Genomic DNA, 20,016 nt, shown 5'->3' with positions numbered 1-20,016 from the left:
CTGTCTAAAATAAATTAAGAATACATTGATATTTACCCTGATGTGCCATTGGCCATAAGCCAGTTTTTTAGGGTGAACTTAAAAGTTACTGATCAAAAGCAACATGTCAGATACACAACAGTTAGCAGAATGATTCATTTGGAATTGTATCATTCATTGAGGTTATACAGTATATTGCTGAGTCACCAGCAGTCACAAATAAAACAGAAAAACATCACGTATTCTCAGTGCCATCTTATTTCATGCATATGTGTGCATCAAAAATGCACACATATTACTGGAAGCCTAGTCTGACTCACTGGAAGCAGACTGCAGGTCTAAGCTGTGCCATTGGTGCCCCAACCAAAGCGAAATCCCTTTCCGCTCCCTGCGTGTCGCTCTCAAATACGTCCGCCGCTGTGAAACAACAACGCTAGCTAGCATGCTAGGAGTCTAGCATGCTAGCAACCTACACGCTGAAAATGGCAAGTTTTGACGAAGATAACAGAGCCTTTTTCCCTGCTATACCAGAGTGAGAGTAAGAGGAGCCAGACTCTCTCCTGCGCTGGTACAACGCGAAACCGAGATAGTTTGCCAAGCGAGACTACTGGAAGCTGAACACTAACCCTAAACTTAACCCTGTTCTACAAAACCACTAAAAAGGGAGATAAAGGATTTTCAAGAATAATATGCTGAGTACTTTAACCGCTCTCTCTAAGATACAAAACGAGTATATAATGTATAATCATGTGTGTATAATGTATATTTAAGCATTCGTCACTAACCTGTTGAAACTATTAATTCTTAGTAATAATTTATATGAATAACTACAATAATTGCTTGGACTAACTGCAAAGGAAGCTACTGTATTACTTCCGTAACACACTAGTATTTATTAGTATGCTATTCTACCAGGCATGTTCCTGTGTGTGTGTAATTCATCTATCATTGGATTGAAGTGAGGACAGAGTAGAGAAAAGCATTCTGAGCTAACTGTGCTGTACAGCTAACAGGCGTGTGAAATGCAATCTGCACACGCACAGGCACGCACGCACACACACACACACACACACACACACACACATGCACACGCACACACACACACAGTAAAAAAAACACACATGTGCACACACACCATGACATCAGGCATTCATACATGGATATAAAAATACAACCCATTTTACAGGCTCCCAATTGTCTACATGCAGTTCAAATGCCGACACATGATCAGGAACATGTTGCTCCCTGCACACGCACACACACTTCACACACTCTGACACACACTCACGTAGGCACACGTTAAAACATTTGCGGTCATAAACACTCCGACGCACAGTCACACATGCTCGCATACCATTGTTTGTCGCCATGCCCACTCAAAAAAGTCTGTTTGCTGTCTCTCTCGCACAGACTTCCGCATGCAGAGAAGAACACACACACACACACACACACACACACGCACGCACACACACACACACACACACACACACGCGCGCACACACCACCTCCATCCAACCATGGATCTATCCCATCTTGGCCTATGAGGTGTCTGTGTAGATGCCTGTCTGCTTCCTGCCATGTAAATCACTGCTCTCAGCCACAATTCATTTGGTAGGCAAAGAGACTGGCTGCTTTTTGCCACCCCCAGAGTAAACCACGGCCACGCGCTACTGACCCCTCTACAAACCCACAGCAACAGACACAGAGGTATGTGCTACTGACCCCTCTACAAACCCACAACAACAGACACGAAGGTATGTGCTACTGACCCCTCTGCAAACCCACAACAACAGACACAGAGGTATGTGCTACTGACCCCTCTACAAACCCACAACAACAGACACGAAGGTATGTGCTACTGACCCCTCTGCAAACCCACACCAACAGACAGAGGTATGTGCTACTGACCCCTCTACAAACCCACAACAACAGATACAGAGATATGTTCTACTGACCCCTCTACAAACCCACAACAACAGACACAGAGGTATGTGCTACTGACCCCTCTACAAACCCACAACAACAGACACAGAGGTATGTGCTACTGACCCCTCTACAAACCCACAACAACAGACACGAAGGTATGTGCTACTGATCCCTCTGCAAACCCACACCAACAGACAGAGGTATGTGCTACTGACCCCTCTACAAACCCACAACAACAGATACAGAGGTATGTTCTACTGACCCCTCTACAAACCCACAACAACAGACACAGAGGTATGTGCTACTGACCCCTCTACAAACTCAACGACAGACACAGAGGTATGTGCTACTGACCCCTCTACAAACCCACAACGACAGACACAGAGGTATGTGCTACTGACACCTCTACAAACCCACAACGACAGCCACAAAGGTATGTGCTACTGACCCCTCTACAAAACCACAATGACAGACACAGAGGTATGTGCTACTGACACCTCTACAAACCCACAACGACAGCCACAAAGGTATGTGCTACTGACCCCTCTACAAAACCACAATGACAGACACAGAGGTATGTGCTACTGACCCCTCTACAAAACCACAATGACAGACACAAAGTTATGTGCTACTGACCCCTCTACAAAACCACAATGACAGACACAGAGGTATGTGCTACTGACCCCTCTACAAACCCACAATGACAGACACAGAGGTATGTGCTACTGACCCCTCTACAAACCCACAATGACAGACACAAAGGTATGTGCTACTGACCCCTCTACAAACCCACACCAACAGACAGAGGTATGTGCTACTGACCCCTCTCCAAACTTACAATGACAGACACAAAGGTATGTGCTACTGAGCCCTCTACAAACCCACAATGACAGACACAGAGGTATGTGCTACTGACCCCTCTACAAACCCACAATGACAGACACAGAGGTACTGTATGTGCTACTGACCCCTCTACAAACTTACAATGACAGACACAAAAGTATGTGCTACTGAGTCCTCTACAAACCCACAATGACAGACACAAAGGTATGTGCTACTGACCCCTCTCCAAACCCACAATGACAGACACAGAGGTACAGTATGACCCAGAGAAAGCCATGGAGGGAGACTGACAGTGACATACAGAAATAAAGACAGTAAGGTAGCCAGACAGTGAGAGAGAGAGAGAGAGGCAGACAGACAGTGAGAGAGAGGCAGTAGAGTTCTCTATGATTCGATTAAAGCCGAAATGAAAGATATTATTGGAGCATCTACAGTCTTGAGCCCCAAAACTTAATTAACCAATGAGGAGCAACCCCCCAGCTCTGCCCCTCCCCTCTCCTCTCCAATCCACTTTGAAAACTATCCAGTGAAGAGAGGGGATTTTCAGTTTCCTTTTTAAAATGGCTCGCTGGTGGGACCCGTATGGGCTATCCATCACACACGTCCATATTGCTGTGTCAGTCTTTGACAGGTACGGAGTGAGATATACTTGTGCCTCTGCCATTATCATGCATCAGAGGAGGAGGGGGGGTGTGGGGGGGCACTTTGCTTTCCTAATGAAATGGTGTGAGAGTGGGGGTGATCAGATGTGAGCTGATATTCACTCTTGACAGATTACTAATCTACAACTCCACATAAAAGCCCATCAAAAGCTCCTATACCCCATACAGCGGGAATAAATCAGAGATGATCTGAGAGACGTGTGGTGTGTATATATGTACATGTGTGTGTCACGTGTGTGTGTGTGTGTGTGCATGTGTGTGCCTGCCCCGCATCTGCGCGTGTTCAAAGTTATCATGCGTTGCTCCTTTGTGTGGCAGTATCCAAAACGACTCTACTTGCACCTTGGCAACAAAGGCTATAATGTAGCGTGAAACGACAGACAGACAGAGAGAGAGAGAGAGAGAGAGAGAGAGAGAGAGAGAGAGAGAGAGAGAGAGAGAGAGAAACAGAGAGGCAGGAGGGAGTTAAAAGGGAGGCAGACAGATAGAGTGTGAAAAAAAGGCCGGGAAGAGAGAGAAAGAAAGTGGGGGGGGGCGCCATTAACCTGGGGCGGTTGAAAGAAACGGGGAGAAGGCAACACTCACTTTCAAATGAGCAAAGTCATAATGCAGACAATGACCCACCGGAGGGAGAGGGAGAGGGAGTGAAAATCTGTTAGGAAGGGTGAATATAGAGAAAATGAGAAGGGAGATGGAGAAGGGACAGAGACTACAAAAACAAGGACAGACAGAGAGAAAATGGAAGACAATAGAGATTCATTAATTTACTGTTGACCGGAGCTAACCCTATAGCCTTTACATATAACCCCGGACCCGAGGACAAGCTAACCTATAGCCTTTACATATAACCCCGGACCCGAGGACAAGCTAACCCTATAGCCTTTACATATAACCGCCGGACCCGAGGACAAGCTAACCCTATAGCCTTTTACATATAACCCCGGACCTGAAGACAAGCTAACCTATAGCCTTTACATATAACCCCTGACCCGAGGACAAGCTAACCCTATAGCCTTTACATATAACCCCCGGACCCGAGGACAAGCTAACCCTATAGCCTTTACATATAACCCCTGGACCCGAGGACAAGCTAACCCTATAGCCTTTACATATAACCCCTGGACCCGAGGACAAGCTAACCCTATAGCCTTTACATATAACCCCCGGACCTGAAGACAAGCTAACCCTATAGCCTTTACATATAACCCCTGGACCCGAGGACAAGCTAACCCTATAGCCTTTACATATAACCCCCGGACCCGAGGACAAGCTAACCCTATAGCCTTTACATATAACCCCTGGACCCGAGGACAAGCTAACCCTATAGCCTTTACATATAACCCTGGACCCGAGGACAAGCTAACCCTATAGCCTTTACATATAACCCCGGACCCGAGGACAAGCTAACCCTATAGCCTTTACATATAACCCCGACCTGAAGACAAGCTAACCCTATAGCCTTTACATATAACCCCCGGACCTGAAGACAAGCTAACCCTATAGCCTTTACATATAACCCCCGGACCTGAAGACAAGCTAACCCTATAGCCTTTACATATAACCCCGGACCTGAAGACAAGCTAACCCTATAGCCTTTACATATAACCCGGACCTGAAGACAAGCTAACCCTATAGCCTTTACATATAACCCCGGACCTGAGGACAAGCTAACCCTATAGCCTTTACATATAACCCCCGACCTGAAGACAAGCTAACCCTATAGCCTTTACATATACCCCCTGGACCCGAGGACAAGCTAACCCTATAGCCTTTACATATAACCCCGGACCTGAGGACAAGCTAACCCTATAGCCTTTACATATAACCCCCGGACCTGAAGACAAGCTAACCCTATAGCCTTTACATATAACCCCTGGACCCGAGGACAAGCTAACCCTATAGCCTTTACATATAACCCCGGACCTGAGGACAAGCTAACCCCCTATAGCCTTTACATATAACCCCCGGACCCGAGGACAAGCTAACCCTATAGCCTTTACATATAACCCCCGGACCCGAGGACAAGCTAACCCTATAGCCTTTACATATAACCCCTGGACCCGAGGACAAGCTAACCCTATAGCCTTTACATATAACCCCTGGACCCGAGGACAAGCTAACCCTATAGCCTTTACATATAACCCCGGACCCGAGGACAAGCTAACCCTATAGCCTTTACATATAACCCCGGACCCGAGGACAAGCTAACCCTATAGCCTTTACATATAACCCCCGGACCTGAAGACAAGCTAACCCTATAGCCTTTACATATAACCCCCGGACCTGAAGACAAGCTAACCCTATAGCCTTTACATATAACCCCCGGACCTGAAGACAAGCTAACCCTATAGCCTTTACATATAACCCCGGACCCGAGGACAAGCTAACCCTATAGCCTTTACATATAACCCCGGACCCGAGGACAAGCTAACCCTATAGCCTTTACATATAACCCCCGGACCTGAGGACAAGCTAACCCTATAGCCTTTACATATAACCCCCGACCTGAAGACAAGCTAACCCTATAGCCTTTACATATAACCCCGGACCTGAGGACAAGCTAACCCTATAGCCTTTACATATAACCCCGGACCCGAGGACAAGCTATTTGGGTCAGTGGGGTCTCAGATATTTTTCCTCTAATGAGCCAATAGGAGATGAGCAGGGATCAGCGGCACCCCCGGCCCAGCAGTAAGAGTCTTAGTTGTGGCCCGGAGATGAGATGCCTGTGGTGAGCTGGACCTGCAGGGTTCTGCAGGCACGAATAGCGTGCCATACAGGGGGATGAGCTGCGGCTGTCACTTCTCCCGGGTCTTTATCTGGTTCCCAGTGTCACTGGCAATCACCTGACTGCTACATCCAACACGTCTGCTTCTTGTCTGTCTACATAAGCCTCTCCCCCCCCCCCCCATCTGTCTCTCTCTCTGTATTTAACAGTCTCTCTCTCTCTCTCTCTCTCATCCTCTCTCTCTCTGTATTTAACAGTGTCTCTCTCTCTCTCTCTCTCTCTCTCTCTCTCTCTGTATTTAACAGTCTCTCTCTCTCTCTCTCTCTCTCTCTCATCCTCTCTCTCTCTCTCTGTATTTAACAGTGTCTCTCTCTCTCTCTCTCTCTCTCTCTCTCTCTGTATTTAACAGTCTCTCTCTCTCTCTCTCTCTCTCTCTCTCTCATCCTCTCTCTCTCTGTATTTAACAGTCTCTCTCTCTCTTTCATGTAGGCGTACCTTTTAGCTGTAGCCTTGGCTGACCCCTTGGCTGACATCTAAGTGGAGGTTGGGGGATAAAAGCATACATTTAAATAACTTTTCATGATAGAGCTGTAACACTGTCGGCCTGTGACTGCTGATTAATATCTAATTAAACAGCTTGATTCAAAGAGATAAATGTCAATGATTAGGACAGTGGTTTATGTTCATTGGGTATATTCATATTCAGATTCACTTTTATAGCCACAGTAAGTAATCGGATTACCAACGAAGAATTTTCCCTTAGTGCAAGTATGCAGCGTAGCGGTCACATCAACAGCGGCAGGCAAAGCAATATAGACAAACAATCACAACATTTAAAGTGCAGTCGTTTAATGTGACATATGATGGGGCGGGGCGGGGCGCGGGGGGGGGGGGGGGAGGGGTAGGATCATGCCAGCGGCGGGGGGGGGGGGGGGGGGGGGGGGGGACCCCCGCCTGGTAGCTGTGCTCAGGGGGCACCCTCAGTGCATTCCTCTACACTGAACAATCACATTGTAAATTGTAATGAGCGGATGACCCAAATATTACAGAGGTGGTTCATTCCTCTTCATTCAATTTAGAATGGATAGCTTAAAGCAGAGGTTCTCAAATGTTTCTCAGCCAAGGAGCCCTTACAAGATAGAAAATATACCGGGGACCCCCTCATTCTGATTTATGATTTTTGGCTAAGCTTAATTGTTTCCACGGTAACGTGCTTGACTTTTAAATTGATAGGTTTGTTAGATTACAATGTAATCCATTAACCATTTTAGATTTAAAGCATCAAATATTTTCGTTGAACTATTAAGCTTTTGCACACAAAAAAGTTTTTATTTTTATTTTCCTGAAAACTTTTCGCGGACCCCCTGGCAAAGTGCCACGGAACCCTGGGGGTCACTCCCGGGACCCCCATTTGAGAACCACTGGCTTAAAGGAACACTCTGACATCACTGATCCACAACTTCACTCAAATCAACTCTCAATAACTGTCAAACGAAATGATGCCTGCAACACTGTTCACAGTTTTCTGATATGATACTGATTTTGTAATGATACAAAGCTGGTTGAAATTGGCGGAGTGTTCCTTTAAGCTCAATAGTTACATTGTGCCATCTGCAGTGTGTATATACCTGCTTTTCGAATCTGGAGAATTTCCTTCACTTTTTGTATTACCTTTCTCCATCACTCTCCTCTTTTTTTTTTTACTTATTCTTTTTTCTTTTTTTTTGCCAGCATCCCATTCACCAGTCCTGCTTGTGTGCTAAATAGTCGTATCAGTTTTCTCACACAAGCACACAGAAGTGTTCTGCATGCTGCCGATTCACGGCACGAACTCATCTGAAGTTTTAAGATCGTCTTGGGAAATCAAGAGCAGGGTAATACAGGTGTTATGTGTAATACAGCACAAAAAAATGATGACATCTGCTTCAATTAACGTGTGAGCAACCACACACACACACACACACACACACACACACACACATGCACTCACACACAAACGCACACACACGCACAGGAAACAGAAATGTCATCAAGTCAAGTCATTATGGAGAAGCTCTAGTCACACAATATTGTCTCTCTTTGCTGTCAAATTGAGAGCGACCTGTGCGACTCTGTCCAATTTGAGAACACAGGCGCTTGCCGTGTCCCCTTCAGTGTCCAGTGGGAAAGTGCAGTACTTACTCAGTGTCAGAGTGGTAGTAGGTGAAGCACTCGGGGAGGTAGAGCTCGACTAAATCCATGTGCTCTCTGCCACCATACTCCGAAGAGCAGAAAATTCTTGTGTCCGGGGAGCAATCTCTCTGCTTTTTTTATCTGTGACTGTCTCTATTCCTGCCTCTGCCTCCTCTGTTCCTCTGTCTTATTTTTCTCTCCCTCTTGGCTCGGCTACAGTCTCTGCCTCCACGGCGCTCTCTCTCTCTCTCTCTCTCTCTCTCTCTCTCTCTCACTTTTGCCTCCACTGTTTGTCACTGTCTCTTGACTCCTGTCTCCTCACTGTGTGTCTCCATCTATTGCCCCTGTCCTCTGTTGTGTGGTGGCACTCCCGGTCCCTCTCATTATTGTCCCTCTGTCACACGTCTTAGCGACAGCCTCAAGCAAGCCGTCTGCCTTTGAAGTCCTGAGTGTTGTGACTAGCTGCCTCTGTGTGACAAGGGTGTCCAAGCCAAGCCGGCCCTCATGAATATCCAGCCACACCATTTGAATGGCCTTCCCCCCACAACGTAAAGCCGCTACTTAATTGGCTCCCTCTGAGCCAATGAGAGCCAACCTCTGCCGGGTGCAGGTGGCAGGATGACAGGGGAGAGCGCGGTGGCTATTTAACAGCTTCTAGTTGTCAGACAGGAGAAATAGAAAGCAGATTCTCAATCGCACAAAGATTTCAGGTTGTGAGCAACTAGAGAAATGATGTCTAACTCAAGGAGAACAGAACTGCAGCTGTATTCATTTTGATGGTACATTTTGTGATTCACCATGCTGGCTGATACAGCAGGACATATTACATATTAATGTGTGTATCTGGTTGTGTGTGTGTATATATTTCATGAGGATATAGCTTATATAGGCTATTGCCTAAAAACACTTTAAAATGGCATTCAAATATGACACAGGTAGGCTATGTCATAACATCTCCAATTTGATCAATTTAAGTTTCAAGTTAATACGAGTATATTGATATATGCAGTGTCTCTGCCAAGTAATTACAATACTTTTGAAGTTGCATGAAGGTGATCGGATGCAACCTGCCATCCCTTCAGGACCTGCACACCGCCAGGACACTGAAGCGTTCTTGTAAAATCATGAGAAACCCCTCCCACCCCGGACACAAACTCTTCGAAACGCTCCCCCTCGGCAAGAGACTGAGGTCTGTCAAGAGCAGAACCTCTCGCCACAAGGACAGCTTCTTCCCAACTGCCATCGACCTCATCAACAAGGCCCGAAAGCCCCCTCTACTAAGGACCCTATCAACCCCCCCACTCACCCCCCGAGCACTGCCAAAATGCCCCCCACTGACATGAGCCCCCCGCCCCCAATCACACGTCACCTACAGTAGCAGCACTTACAGTAGCAGCAGCTGGACTACGCTCGTTACATTTTATAGCTGCTTCTCCTGCCAGAACTTCTTACTCCATTAGCTTACTCTTGTTAACTACATCACACACCGCTTGGACTGTAAATTCACATTTAATCCCTTGGAGTGCAATTCCTATTATTTAATTCCAATTTAATGCCTATTTAACACCCCCCCCCCCCCTATCTGTGTATATGTTGTTGGACTGCACCTGCAACTTTATGATCTTTTTTTATCTCTAAACATCGATATGACCGCTACGCTGGATAAAGTCATTCTCATTCTCATGTAATATGAGCAAACATCGCCTTAAATGTCCACACACCACTATAAAATGAAATCGATGCCTTTGCCCACACACACACACACACACACACACGCATGGACGCGTTCATGCACAAAGACAAGGAAAACACATACAGTAAAGCACACTTAACTTTTGTTAATAAGCTCTAATTGACTTACTGCAGCTATAGTGTTGGAGCGCTAGGAGGCCAGTAAACCGTTATCTCATAATCAGCTACGACTATGTGCCTAATGTGATGCCTTCACCTCAGTGACAAACACGCACGCGCGCGCGCACTCACTCACACACACACACACACACACACACACACACACACACACACACACACACACACACACACACACACTCACACACACACTCACAGAATGAGAAACCCAGCAAATAGTACTTGGCACACAAAAAGGTAACAGGTGCAACAAGATATGGCCGACAGAATCAACAGCGTCTTAACGGTGTGTGTGCGTTCCATCATTAAAGCAGACAAACAGGATGCAAGACTCTCATCTGTTCCGCTTTTCATTTGCTGCGTTTGCTAATTAGCTTTTCCAACTAGACTTTTCCAATGATCCAGTTCATGTTTTCATAGGATTTATGTGTGGTGCTGTCAGCAACCCGGACAAAAAATGTATAATAATAATAATAATAATGGTACAAAATGTAAGATTGTACCAAGATGTCGGTATAAAATAACAGATAATGAAAAACAATCAGTTCATCAGTCATTTTATGAATTGCTTTTGCTCACATTTTCCCTGTGGGCTTGAGGCTGAGGCGCCCAGTGTTGGATGAGTCTTATCTGTGATCTACAGTACATCCTAACCTAATCCATTTAGGAGACAGATACCTGCGTGACCACTCAGTGTCCGTGCCACCAAAAGTTCCTCTTCATACAGGATTACAGACACACACACACACACACACACACACACACACACACACACACACACACACTGGCCCGCATATATTATGTACACACAACTACACACATACTTTCTTATGTGTGACTATAAAAACTGTTCACCTCCCCTGAACTTTAGCACATTGTCTTTATTGGGCATTGTTTTTTGTTATATGAAGGACTAAAAAATGAAAAGACAATTTTAGAAATGAATGAAACATGAAGGCAGTGCTTTAAAAATACCCTACCATAAAATCGGAATTTAACTTTTTTTTTTTTTTTTCCACCACTCCTTTCATTTAGGCTAAGTTTGTTCAAGATTTCATATAATTTTTTTAGTCCAACTTTCTCTTTTATATGGTAGTTAGGGATGAATAAACGTTTCCTTTCAACATTGTGCTAATTCTATCGGCATTAATGTATTACACAATAGCAGGCTCCTCGGGGATCTGAGTGGGTAGAGTAATGGAGTATTTTTTCATCAAGGTACCAGAACAGGTGTGGAACAATGTGGTCCTGAGCTTTCAAAGAAAGAAAAAAAATCTCCCTCCCACCGCAATAAATTGCACCCAGTCCCAGCGAGCATTTTTCGGTTGAAAAGACGTTTAAAAAACGTTTAGGGTCAACGTTGAAAAAACGTGCAAGGAAGGTTTGAAAGTGAAAGTTTTTTCACCCACTATTTGCAGACGTTTATTGAACGTTCAGATTTAGACCATATTTCACCAGGAAATTAAATTAAAAATTCAGCAGCGCACACGGGATTCGAACCCCGCTTTCCCACATTCAAGCCAGTCCGCTCTACGCGCTGAGCTATATATTTTCTTATACTCTGTAGAGAGCTGGGCACATATATACTCTATCTCGCACACAACTTGTAGACTACATGATTGTCGACATCGGAGGACAAGTTATTTTATGTGATGTGTGTACGAGACTATTATATTAATGTAACAGACTAAAATTATGTTGTGTGTGTGTGTTGTCTATAGGCTGTAGCCTATGGCTTCAGAGGTTAACTTCATTTAACACCAGAGACTGAGGAGGTACACAGAGCCTCGTATACAGTCTGTACAATAACATAGCGTGCCCAGAGCACCTCGTTCCGCACTTGGTGCAGACCGGTGCAGACTTGCTTTGGTCTAGTCTAGTCAGTCACGGTTAGTATAGCTAGCAAGTAAGTACTTGCGTTACTGCGTTGCTGCAGGAACTGAATTCATTATTTTATAGTATTGCGCTAAACTATTAACCATAGTTGTGTCCTGGAAGCTTTTTGCTGGCACCACATAGCCTATATAGTCCCATATTTATGATATTTCATGTGACATAAAATGCGTTGAAATGTAGTTTTCGTATAGACCAGATTTCAACTCTCAGTTACACAATAAAATGGACAAATGCCAATTCACACACTATCAATATTGCCTCTATTCCAAGCTACAACAAATGTTTTAACAATATGATGCACCAAATTGTGTTTTTTTACACGTTGACGTTGTAACCGCATTTTAGCCGGTTGAAAAGAGGGTGATATTAGGTCTTAGACGTTCAAACCCAATATCACCCAGATTTCAACTAAAAATCAACGTTGAAAAAACGTTTTGTGCTCGCTGGGGTAACTCTGCATTATAACTGTGAAAATACAGTGGTTAGGTTTCCCTGTCCGATTTTCTCAGTCGACCTTCCCGGTGGGTCAGAGCTGAAAACGCAGCGTTTCCACAGACTGCGTGGTGATGGAGGACGCTTTTTATTCTTTTTTAACCTTAGGAAGGGAAACGTGTTCCATCAATGTGAGTCCGCCCCGGCGCCCTACCTCCTAAAATCCCACAGAGATGTAATGAAGGGCAAACACCAGATTCTCTACCAAGAAAGGCAGAATTGGAGCAATGCTGGAGGGAGGAGAAGTTTCACCCTGCCTGAGCACAAGCTGAAGAATTAATAATAACATATTGTACGATATGGAATGTTGGACTGATTTCTTGCTTGAGTGAAGTGAGGGGATGAGAGAGCGGTTTGAATTAATAGTAGCATCAAAAACGTGCAATAGTGAAGGGGAGTCTGTTCTACTACTTTATAAGCGTCTATAAGCGCTTTCTTTTCCCTCTCTCTCTCTCTCTCTCTCTCTCTCTCTCTTCACTTTCTCTCTGTCTCTCGCTCGTCGGCGTCGTGTTCTGAGGCGACCGCGGCCGAGCCAAACTCCGCAGGAATGAAATCACCCGCGCTAATCTGTTGCTCAGATAACGGCCAGACTGCAGACGGCGTGGAGTGGGCCTTATCTCATTATAACCACATGAAACACCTCGCCCACAGGAACAGCATTATACCACATTAAAAGCAGTGTACGCAAACACACAGCGTACACACACACTCACACACACACACACACACACACACACATACACACACACATACACACACACACACACACACACACCAAATAAACGAGAGAGAGAGAGAGAGCATTTAAACAACCCGCCACTGTCAGATAAAAGTGTGATTTCTACTGGTAAAGATAACATAATACTACTGTACTTTGATATCTCTATCATAAAGGTAGTGAAAGCTAGAGTCTCCTGCAGTGAGTGCTGTTATCACATCAAATCTCCTAAAGTTAATGTATCACATAAAAATTATCTATGCCGGACAATTATCTTCAATAAACCATTTAGGAAACCAAATGTTGACATTGTAGTGAAGTGGCTCTTATCTCTCCAGTAGCTTTTATATAGATTGTCAGCTGCCGTCAATGGGTCCCTTTATTCAGTCCAGCCATGGCTTGTGTGGTGTTTTTCCCTCAGATTATTATTCATACAGCAGCTAATTCATGTGCACCCACTCTCTGGCCCAAATGAAAAGAGAGATTAACGATGTTATCAGTGGAGCTGATACCTGAGAGAGGCTGATATGTTCCTTGGCACCGGCCGAGCGGTCTTGAGACGCACCACCACAATAGTAAGGCACACTTGAGTCAGGCCAGAGTGGCGTCTGGTGAAGCACTTCAAGGTAAAGAACACGCACGGGTCGGTTATTCTCCCTGATAAATTTACTCCTGAACATTTCCGGCTCACTTCACAGCGGCCCTCTGCCGAAGTTTGAGATAATACCAACACAGAGCTGTGGTTCAGTTCAAATATATGAATGAACAGCTTATAGACTCGTAACTTTCAGTATGATGCATTCATGATGCTTTCTATCACCTGATGATCAGAAATGTATTGTCAAAAAGCTCAACAAATTCAGATAGACTGGCCAATGCTTTTTGTGGGATCTTTTATCATGTTTTTATTTTTATTTTTTTAGGTAGCCTACTCGATCCGATGGTATCTCCTGCCGAATGTCACACAAGTTAAAAGTTTATTTGAGCAAATAAAAGTGCTAAAACACTGAATAGGAAAAGAAGGGCAGGTTGCGCACAGGTGAGCTGAAATAAAATGGCTTGTGGTTTGTAAAAAAACGTCTCAACTGAAAATGATCGAAAGGTCAAACTGACACCAAACAGAAGCTAAACAACAAATCTCAACGGGGAGGAAAACAACACAACACAAACCAAAACTAAATGCAATGACAAGGAAGGGCAACTAATTCTGTTTCAAATGGGCCAAATGCAGCAAATGAAATCCAACACGCGTGGCTACAGTTTAACATCAACCATATTTTTCCATCGCCGAGACTGAAGACAGGAGTTCGATAGCTTCTCCAGAGGGACGGAGCTGGAACCAAGCACCAAGCAGCCAGCTATTGACCACAGGCCAATCTTATCTGTTTTTCTCTCAAGAAAAGGAAGACACACACACGCACACGCACACACACGCACACACACACACACGCACGCACGCACACACACACACACACACACACACACACACACACACACACACACACACACACACACACACACATACACACACACACACACACACACACACACACACACACACACACACACACTCTTTTGGTGCACACTCATGTAATCACACACTCACACACATACCCCCTTCTCCTCACTCTACACTCATACCCACCAAATCTCAGCCTCAAGGGACAGCTGTCGGATTGACTTCCAAAACTGGACAGTCACTGTGCCACTCCAACCCCCACCACACACACACACACGCACGCGCACACACACACACACACACACACACACACACACTTGCAGAGTTCTCAAACCTGCAGCCAATACATTAACATCAGCCCTCAGACCTAGGAAGTGTAATCTGCTTAGCTTATGCCTGACTCACAGTCATCCATCAATTACTGAGACAAAGAGGGAACGTCTATTGACACTGTGTGCAAACACCATTGTCTCGCCACGCCGACGTAGTACTCGACTCGACATACCCTCTCACACACTTAAATGGTTTACAGAGGGGGGGGGGGGTAGGAGAAGAAAGGTAGAGCGAAGGGGCGGAAGAGAGAGAAAGGAAGAGGAAGAGAGAAATATTAAATGACAGAAGAGATTGAGAGAATATATATATATATATATATATATATATATATATATATATATATATATATATATATATATATATATATATATATATATATATATGCAGTAGATTAGGGTTGGGCAATATGGACCAAAAATCATATATTTCTATTTTTAGGCTGAATGGCGATACACAAATATCTTGGTATTTTCTATGAAGTGGGCTAACTGGTCAGTTGTAAGTCAAAGGCCCATATGAGATGTCACAAGCACTTTTATTAAAACAAGACTGTGATCACAAAATAAAATGCAAAAACAGGCTTTCCTTCCCTGTTTGCACACGAGACTTTTGATTAATAATCAGTCAGTTATGTGGATATAATGTCTAAGTGGGTAAAGGGAAATAATAGAACAGCTAGAACAGTCTGGTGAGTTCAGAAACCTACATCACTTTACTGTAATGCAGCTGTTCAAAGCAGGAAAAGACAACACTTGTGACATATCACGATATTAAAAATCTAAGCCTATGTCTAATAGTCTCATATCGCGATATTAAAAATCTAAGCCTATGTCTAATAGTCTCATATCGCGATATTAAAAATCTAAGCCTATGTCTAATAGTCTCATATCGCGATATTAAAAATCTAAGCCTATGTCTAATAGTCTCATATCGCGATATTAAAAATCTAAGCCTATGTCTAGTAGTCTCATATCGCGATATTAAAAATCTAAGCCTATGTCTAATAGTCTCATATCGCGATATGCCCCGGCCCTAGCATTCATTGTGTTTGCCCGCTTTACAGTCTGACGTCTTTAAATAGATGGATGGGAGGGAAATGATACCTAGAATGATTGATTGATTGGCAGAAGAGCACTTGGAAGAGGATCCGTTTCACTGTATTGATTTGTCACACACTGTGTAGGCAGAAGGGGTCACGCGCACACACACACACACACACACACACACACACACACACACAGATAAGTGGGAATAGCACATCCGTGGTTGGTGTCTTGCCGGGAGTCCAGGGGTGTGTGTGTGGAAACCTTAGAAAGCCTATGGGATGCTCTTTAAAGCAACTTAACCATAGAAATGTCACTTTGAGCCACTGGGACTCGCTGCTATCCTCAACGGGTCAATGGTCTCCAAATGGTTTTCACTTATCTCTGGATCCTCTGGTCCCACTGGGGACACAGTAAGGAAGTGACTCACTGCTGGGGATATATATATATATATATATATGTCATTGCAAACCTACAGGAAGGCATTTAAGCAGGCAGGATCGCTTATACCACATTACAGACATATTAGAAACATTGCATTAGATTTGCTTTTGAATAATCATTGACTATCGTTTTTTTGAGTAAACAGACTTTGAGACTTTAAGACTGAACAAAATTGCAGAGTGTAGAATGTGAGCAGTTGCTATAGCTTGTATTAGTCTATATATAATCAACATGCTGTGTAGGTTTACCAAATAACTTGGCAGGGCTGCCCCCTAGTGGAGGCTTTTTAATCATTTTTTTTCTTTTTCCTTTTTTCTTTTTTTTAACCTTTCCCAAAGCGGGCATTAGACTGGCTATTCATAATGCAGCATATTGCCGTGAATTGACCACAAGTTTGATAAGAGCTGATTATTTGAAGGCATCTGTTAAGGCATCTATCATATTAAGCATATTTGATTGAAGTTAATCATGCACTCAGGTTTATATAGAGAACTATATAAGTTCTTTGTATTTGAAAGGTGTGTGTAGGCCTAATATTTCATGGTTTCTCCATCCCAGCATCATGATACTGGCAGGTGCTCATCTGTATTCTTAGACGATAATAATATGTAACCAAGTCTCTCCAAACAACATCACGTGGATTAGCAGCACAGCACAGCCGCTACATCTTCTCAACAAGCACCACGCTCTGGTGTCTGTGCGTTTTGCCTATTTTATTTCAGAAAGAAAGAGAAAACAGGACACAAACAGATGTGATCCGCACACACAGCCATTCTTTTTCACAAGTTTTAGCTTCCTCTCTCTCTCTCTCTCTCTCTCACACACACACACACACACACACACACACACACACACACACCTGGTTCCCAGGTCTGTCTCAGGTGAGCAGCCGGTGGTGCGGGCCTTACACACACGGAATGCTGGGAGTCAGCAACCACACACCTACTGCTGATGTCAGGAAGTCTCACACACACACACACACACACACACACACACACACACACACACGCAAGCACACACACACGCACACACACACGCACGCATGGGAGAAAGGAAGCAAGCAGTCTATCTCATCATATCACTTTGATCTCCACAGGTGGTGAATGTAGCCCTGTGGCTCGCTGTCAGCATGTCTGCAATGAACAAATCAACATGGGCACGTACAGGCGAGCCAGCAGCACAGAGCTCACCTGTCATATCTGTTCACACACCTAAAAGTCCACACGTCTATTCATTTACCTTTTGGCTATCGCTCTCTCTCTCTCTCTGTCTCTCTACCTATCCATCTATCTATAACTCTATCTCTCTCGCCCAACACATCCTGTCAGCAGCTCCACAGGTGAGCTAGTCTCATCTCACCTCTGGCTTGCAAGTGTTGACACTGTGTCACAACACATATATAGGGGTCTGATGCCCCCCCCCCCCCCCCTGTTTTCTCCCCCTCCATCTCTCACTCCACCTTTCTACTCCTCTCTTTGCCGCCTTCATACTCCCTTCTTTATATATATATATATATATGTTTTTTTTAATACCCAATCATATCCCTTGAAAGCTCTTGATCTCTCTGATGAGGCCCTCCCTCTCTCTTCATCACCTGACCATAAAGCTGGTTGGGGATGCACTCATGGGCACTGCCGGAATTCTGGGATGTTAGGCAAGATGGCACACTGGGCCCCCAATGCGATGGCTCTAACGAACATCACACCTCACCTCTCGGAAGGGCCCCTCCCCTACCTGGTTTGGGGCCCCACCGAGTCCTCCCACCCCCCTCTTCCCCCCCTCCTGGTCGTACCTCAGCCAGTTAGCCAGCCTAGCACGGTCCAGTGAGTCCTGGCCACGCCAAGGTACACCAGTCAAAATGTAATTTTCTGCAAGATTACACACGATAATGACTCGCTTTGGAGGGACGCCATAAATGATGGCTTCCAATTATAGATGTATAACTATCGATCTGTCAACAGAACCAGAGAGAGAGAGAGAGAGGGGGGGGGGGAGGAGCAGGGGAGAGCGAGACAGAGGGAGGGAGAGAGAGAGAGAGATTGAAAGCAATGTTATGTTTACTGACTTCCTAAATACAGCAAGAGAAATGCAGCATAATGCTAACTGCAGAAACACTGAAGAGCTAAACAACAATCGCTGAAGTCCACAAAGTCCCACAAGCTCAGACAAACAAGGAACAACAATAGGAGATGTTGTGGAAGCCAATAAAAGCCTGGGAGATGATGGGTTCACCTGGGAGCAGGGTAGACCTCTATAGCACCTGGTCACACACACACACGCACACACACACACACACACACACACACACACACACACACACAAACACAGTCGCATGTACACCTCTCTATCCCCACATGCATCCAAATTCCACACTACTGTATCTTTAGCACAGACAGGAACAAAAACACATCGCCCGCATTGAAATAAAACCTTTGCATCTGGTGTTAGTTTAGTCCCAATGCTCTGTCACATCGCTTTTCCCCGGTACTCACTGTCACAGTCTCGTCCACTGGCTGCTCCTTCCCTCTACAGCTGCAGTCAGTCAGTCAGTCAGTCTCAAGGACAAACGCACCAGCTCTCCTCGCCTCCGGTCTCTGTAGCTCAGCGATGCAGCAGCGCACGCACACACACACACAAACATATGCGCGCACGCACACGCACACTTTCTCTCTCTCTCTCTCTCTCTCTCTCTCCTCTTTAGTGTCTCACTCTGATCCACTGCTGACTTTACCTACCTACCTACCTGCCTAGCTTGCTTGCAGGGGAGTCCTGAGAGAGTGTGTCTGACAGAAACTGTGTCTAAGAGAAACACTCTGTGCATGTGTGGATGGGTTGGTGTGTGTGTGTGTGTGTGTGGGGGGGGGGGGGGGGGGGGTGGTGGTAGAGGACATAGCCAGCATTCCCTTATATGCAGAGGGAAGAGGGAGGTGGGTAGGAGGGAGGGTAGAGGACACACAGCTCTCTCCAGTATTCCCATAGATACAGAGGAGGGATTTCTATTGCAGCCTTGCAAAGAGAGGGGGGAGAGAGAGACAGAGAGGGGGGAGAGAGAGACAGAGGGGGTGAGAGAGAGACAGGGGGAGAGAGAGACAGAGGGGGAGAGAGACAGGGGGAGAGAGAGACAGAGGGAAAGAGAGACAGAGAGGGGGAGAGACAGAGAGAGAGACAGAGGGAGAGAGAGACAGAGAGGGTGGGAGAGACAGAGGGGGAAAGAGAGACAGAGAGAGATGGGGAGAGAGAGACAGAGGGGGAAAGAGACAGAAAGATGGGGAGAGAGAGACAGAGAGAGGGTGGGAGAGAGACAGAGGGGGAAAGAGAGACAGAGAGAGATGGGGAGAGAGAGACAGAGGGGGTGGGAGAGAGAGACAGAGAGGGAGAGAGAGAGAGGGGGGGGAGAGACAGAGAGGGGGAGAGAGAGACAGAGAGGGGGAGAGAGACAGAGGGGGAGAGAG

The 20,016-nt window shown here is 45.3% G+C and overlaps 1 protein-coding gene across 3 annotated transcripts in view; it reads right to left on the bottom strand.

The window, feature by feature from the left end:
• Positions 1–19,146, bottom strand: part of LOC310782673 (estrogen-related receptor gamma-like) — a 40,028-nt gene extending 20,882 nt beyond the window's left edge. Inside the window, exon 1 of one of the 3 annotated variants that reach the window (XM_083643390.1) lies at positions 19,057–19,146. Coding sequence is in view for 1 of the 3 variants with exons in the window: in XM_083643389.1 (XP_083499515.1) it covers positions 8,320–8,378 (59 nt within the window). In the remaining 2 variants the exon portion in view is untranslated. Of the gene's footprint in view, positions 1–8,319; positions 8,679–17,423; positions 17,485–19,056 lie in introns of those variants that run through there. The other 2 variants (XM_083643391.1, XM_083643389.1) reach the window with 2 other exon arrangements.
• Positions 19,147–20,016: the final 870 nt, after the last annotated feature.

This window comes from Poromitra crassiceps (assembly GCF_964638095.1).
Source record: "Poromitra crassiceps genome assembly, chromosome: 9".
Taxonomy (NCBI): domain Eukaryota; kingdom Metazoa; phylum Chordata; class Actinopteri; order Beryciformes; family Melamphaidae; genus Poromitra; species Poromitra crassiceps.
Note: the sequence above shows the minus strand (reverse complement) of the source record. Positions and strands in the feature narration are given on the sequence as shown.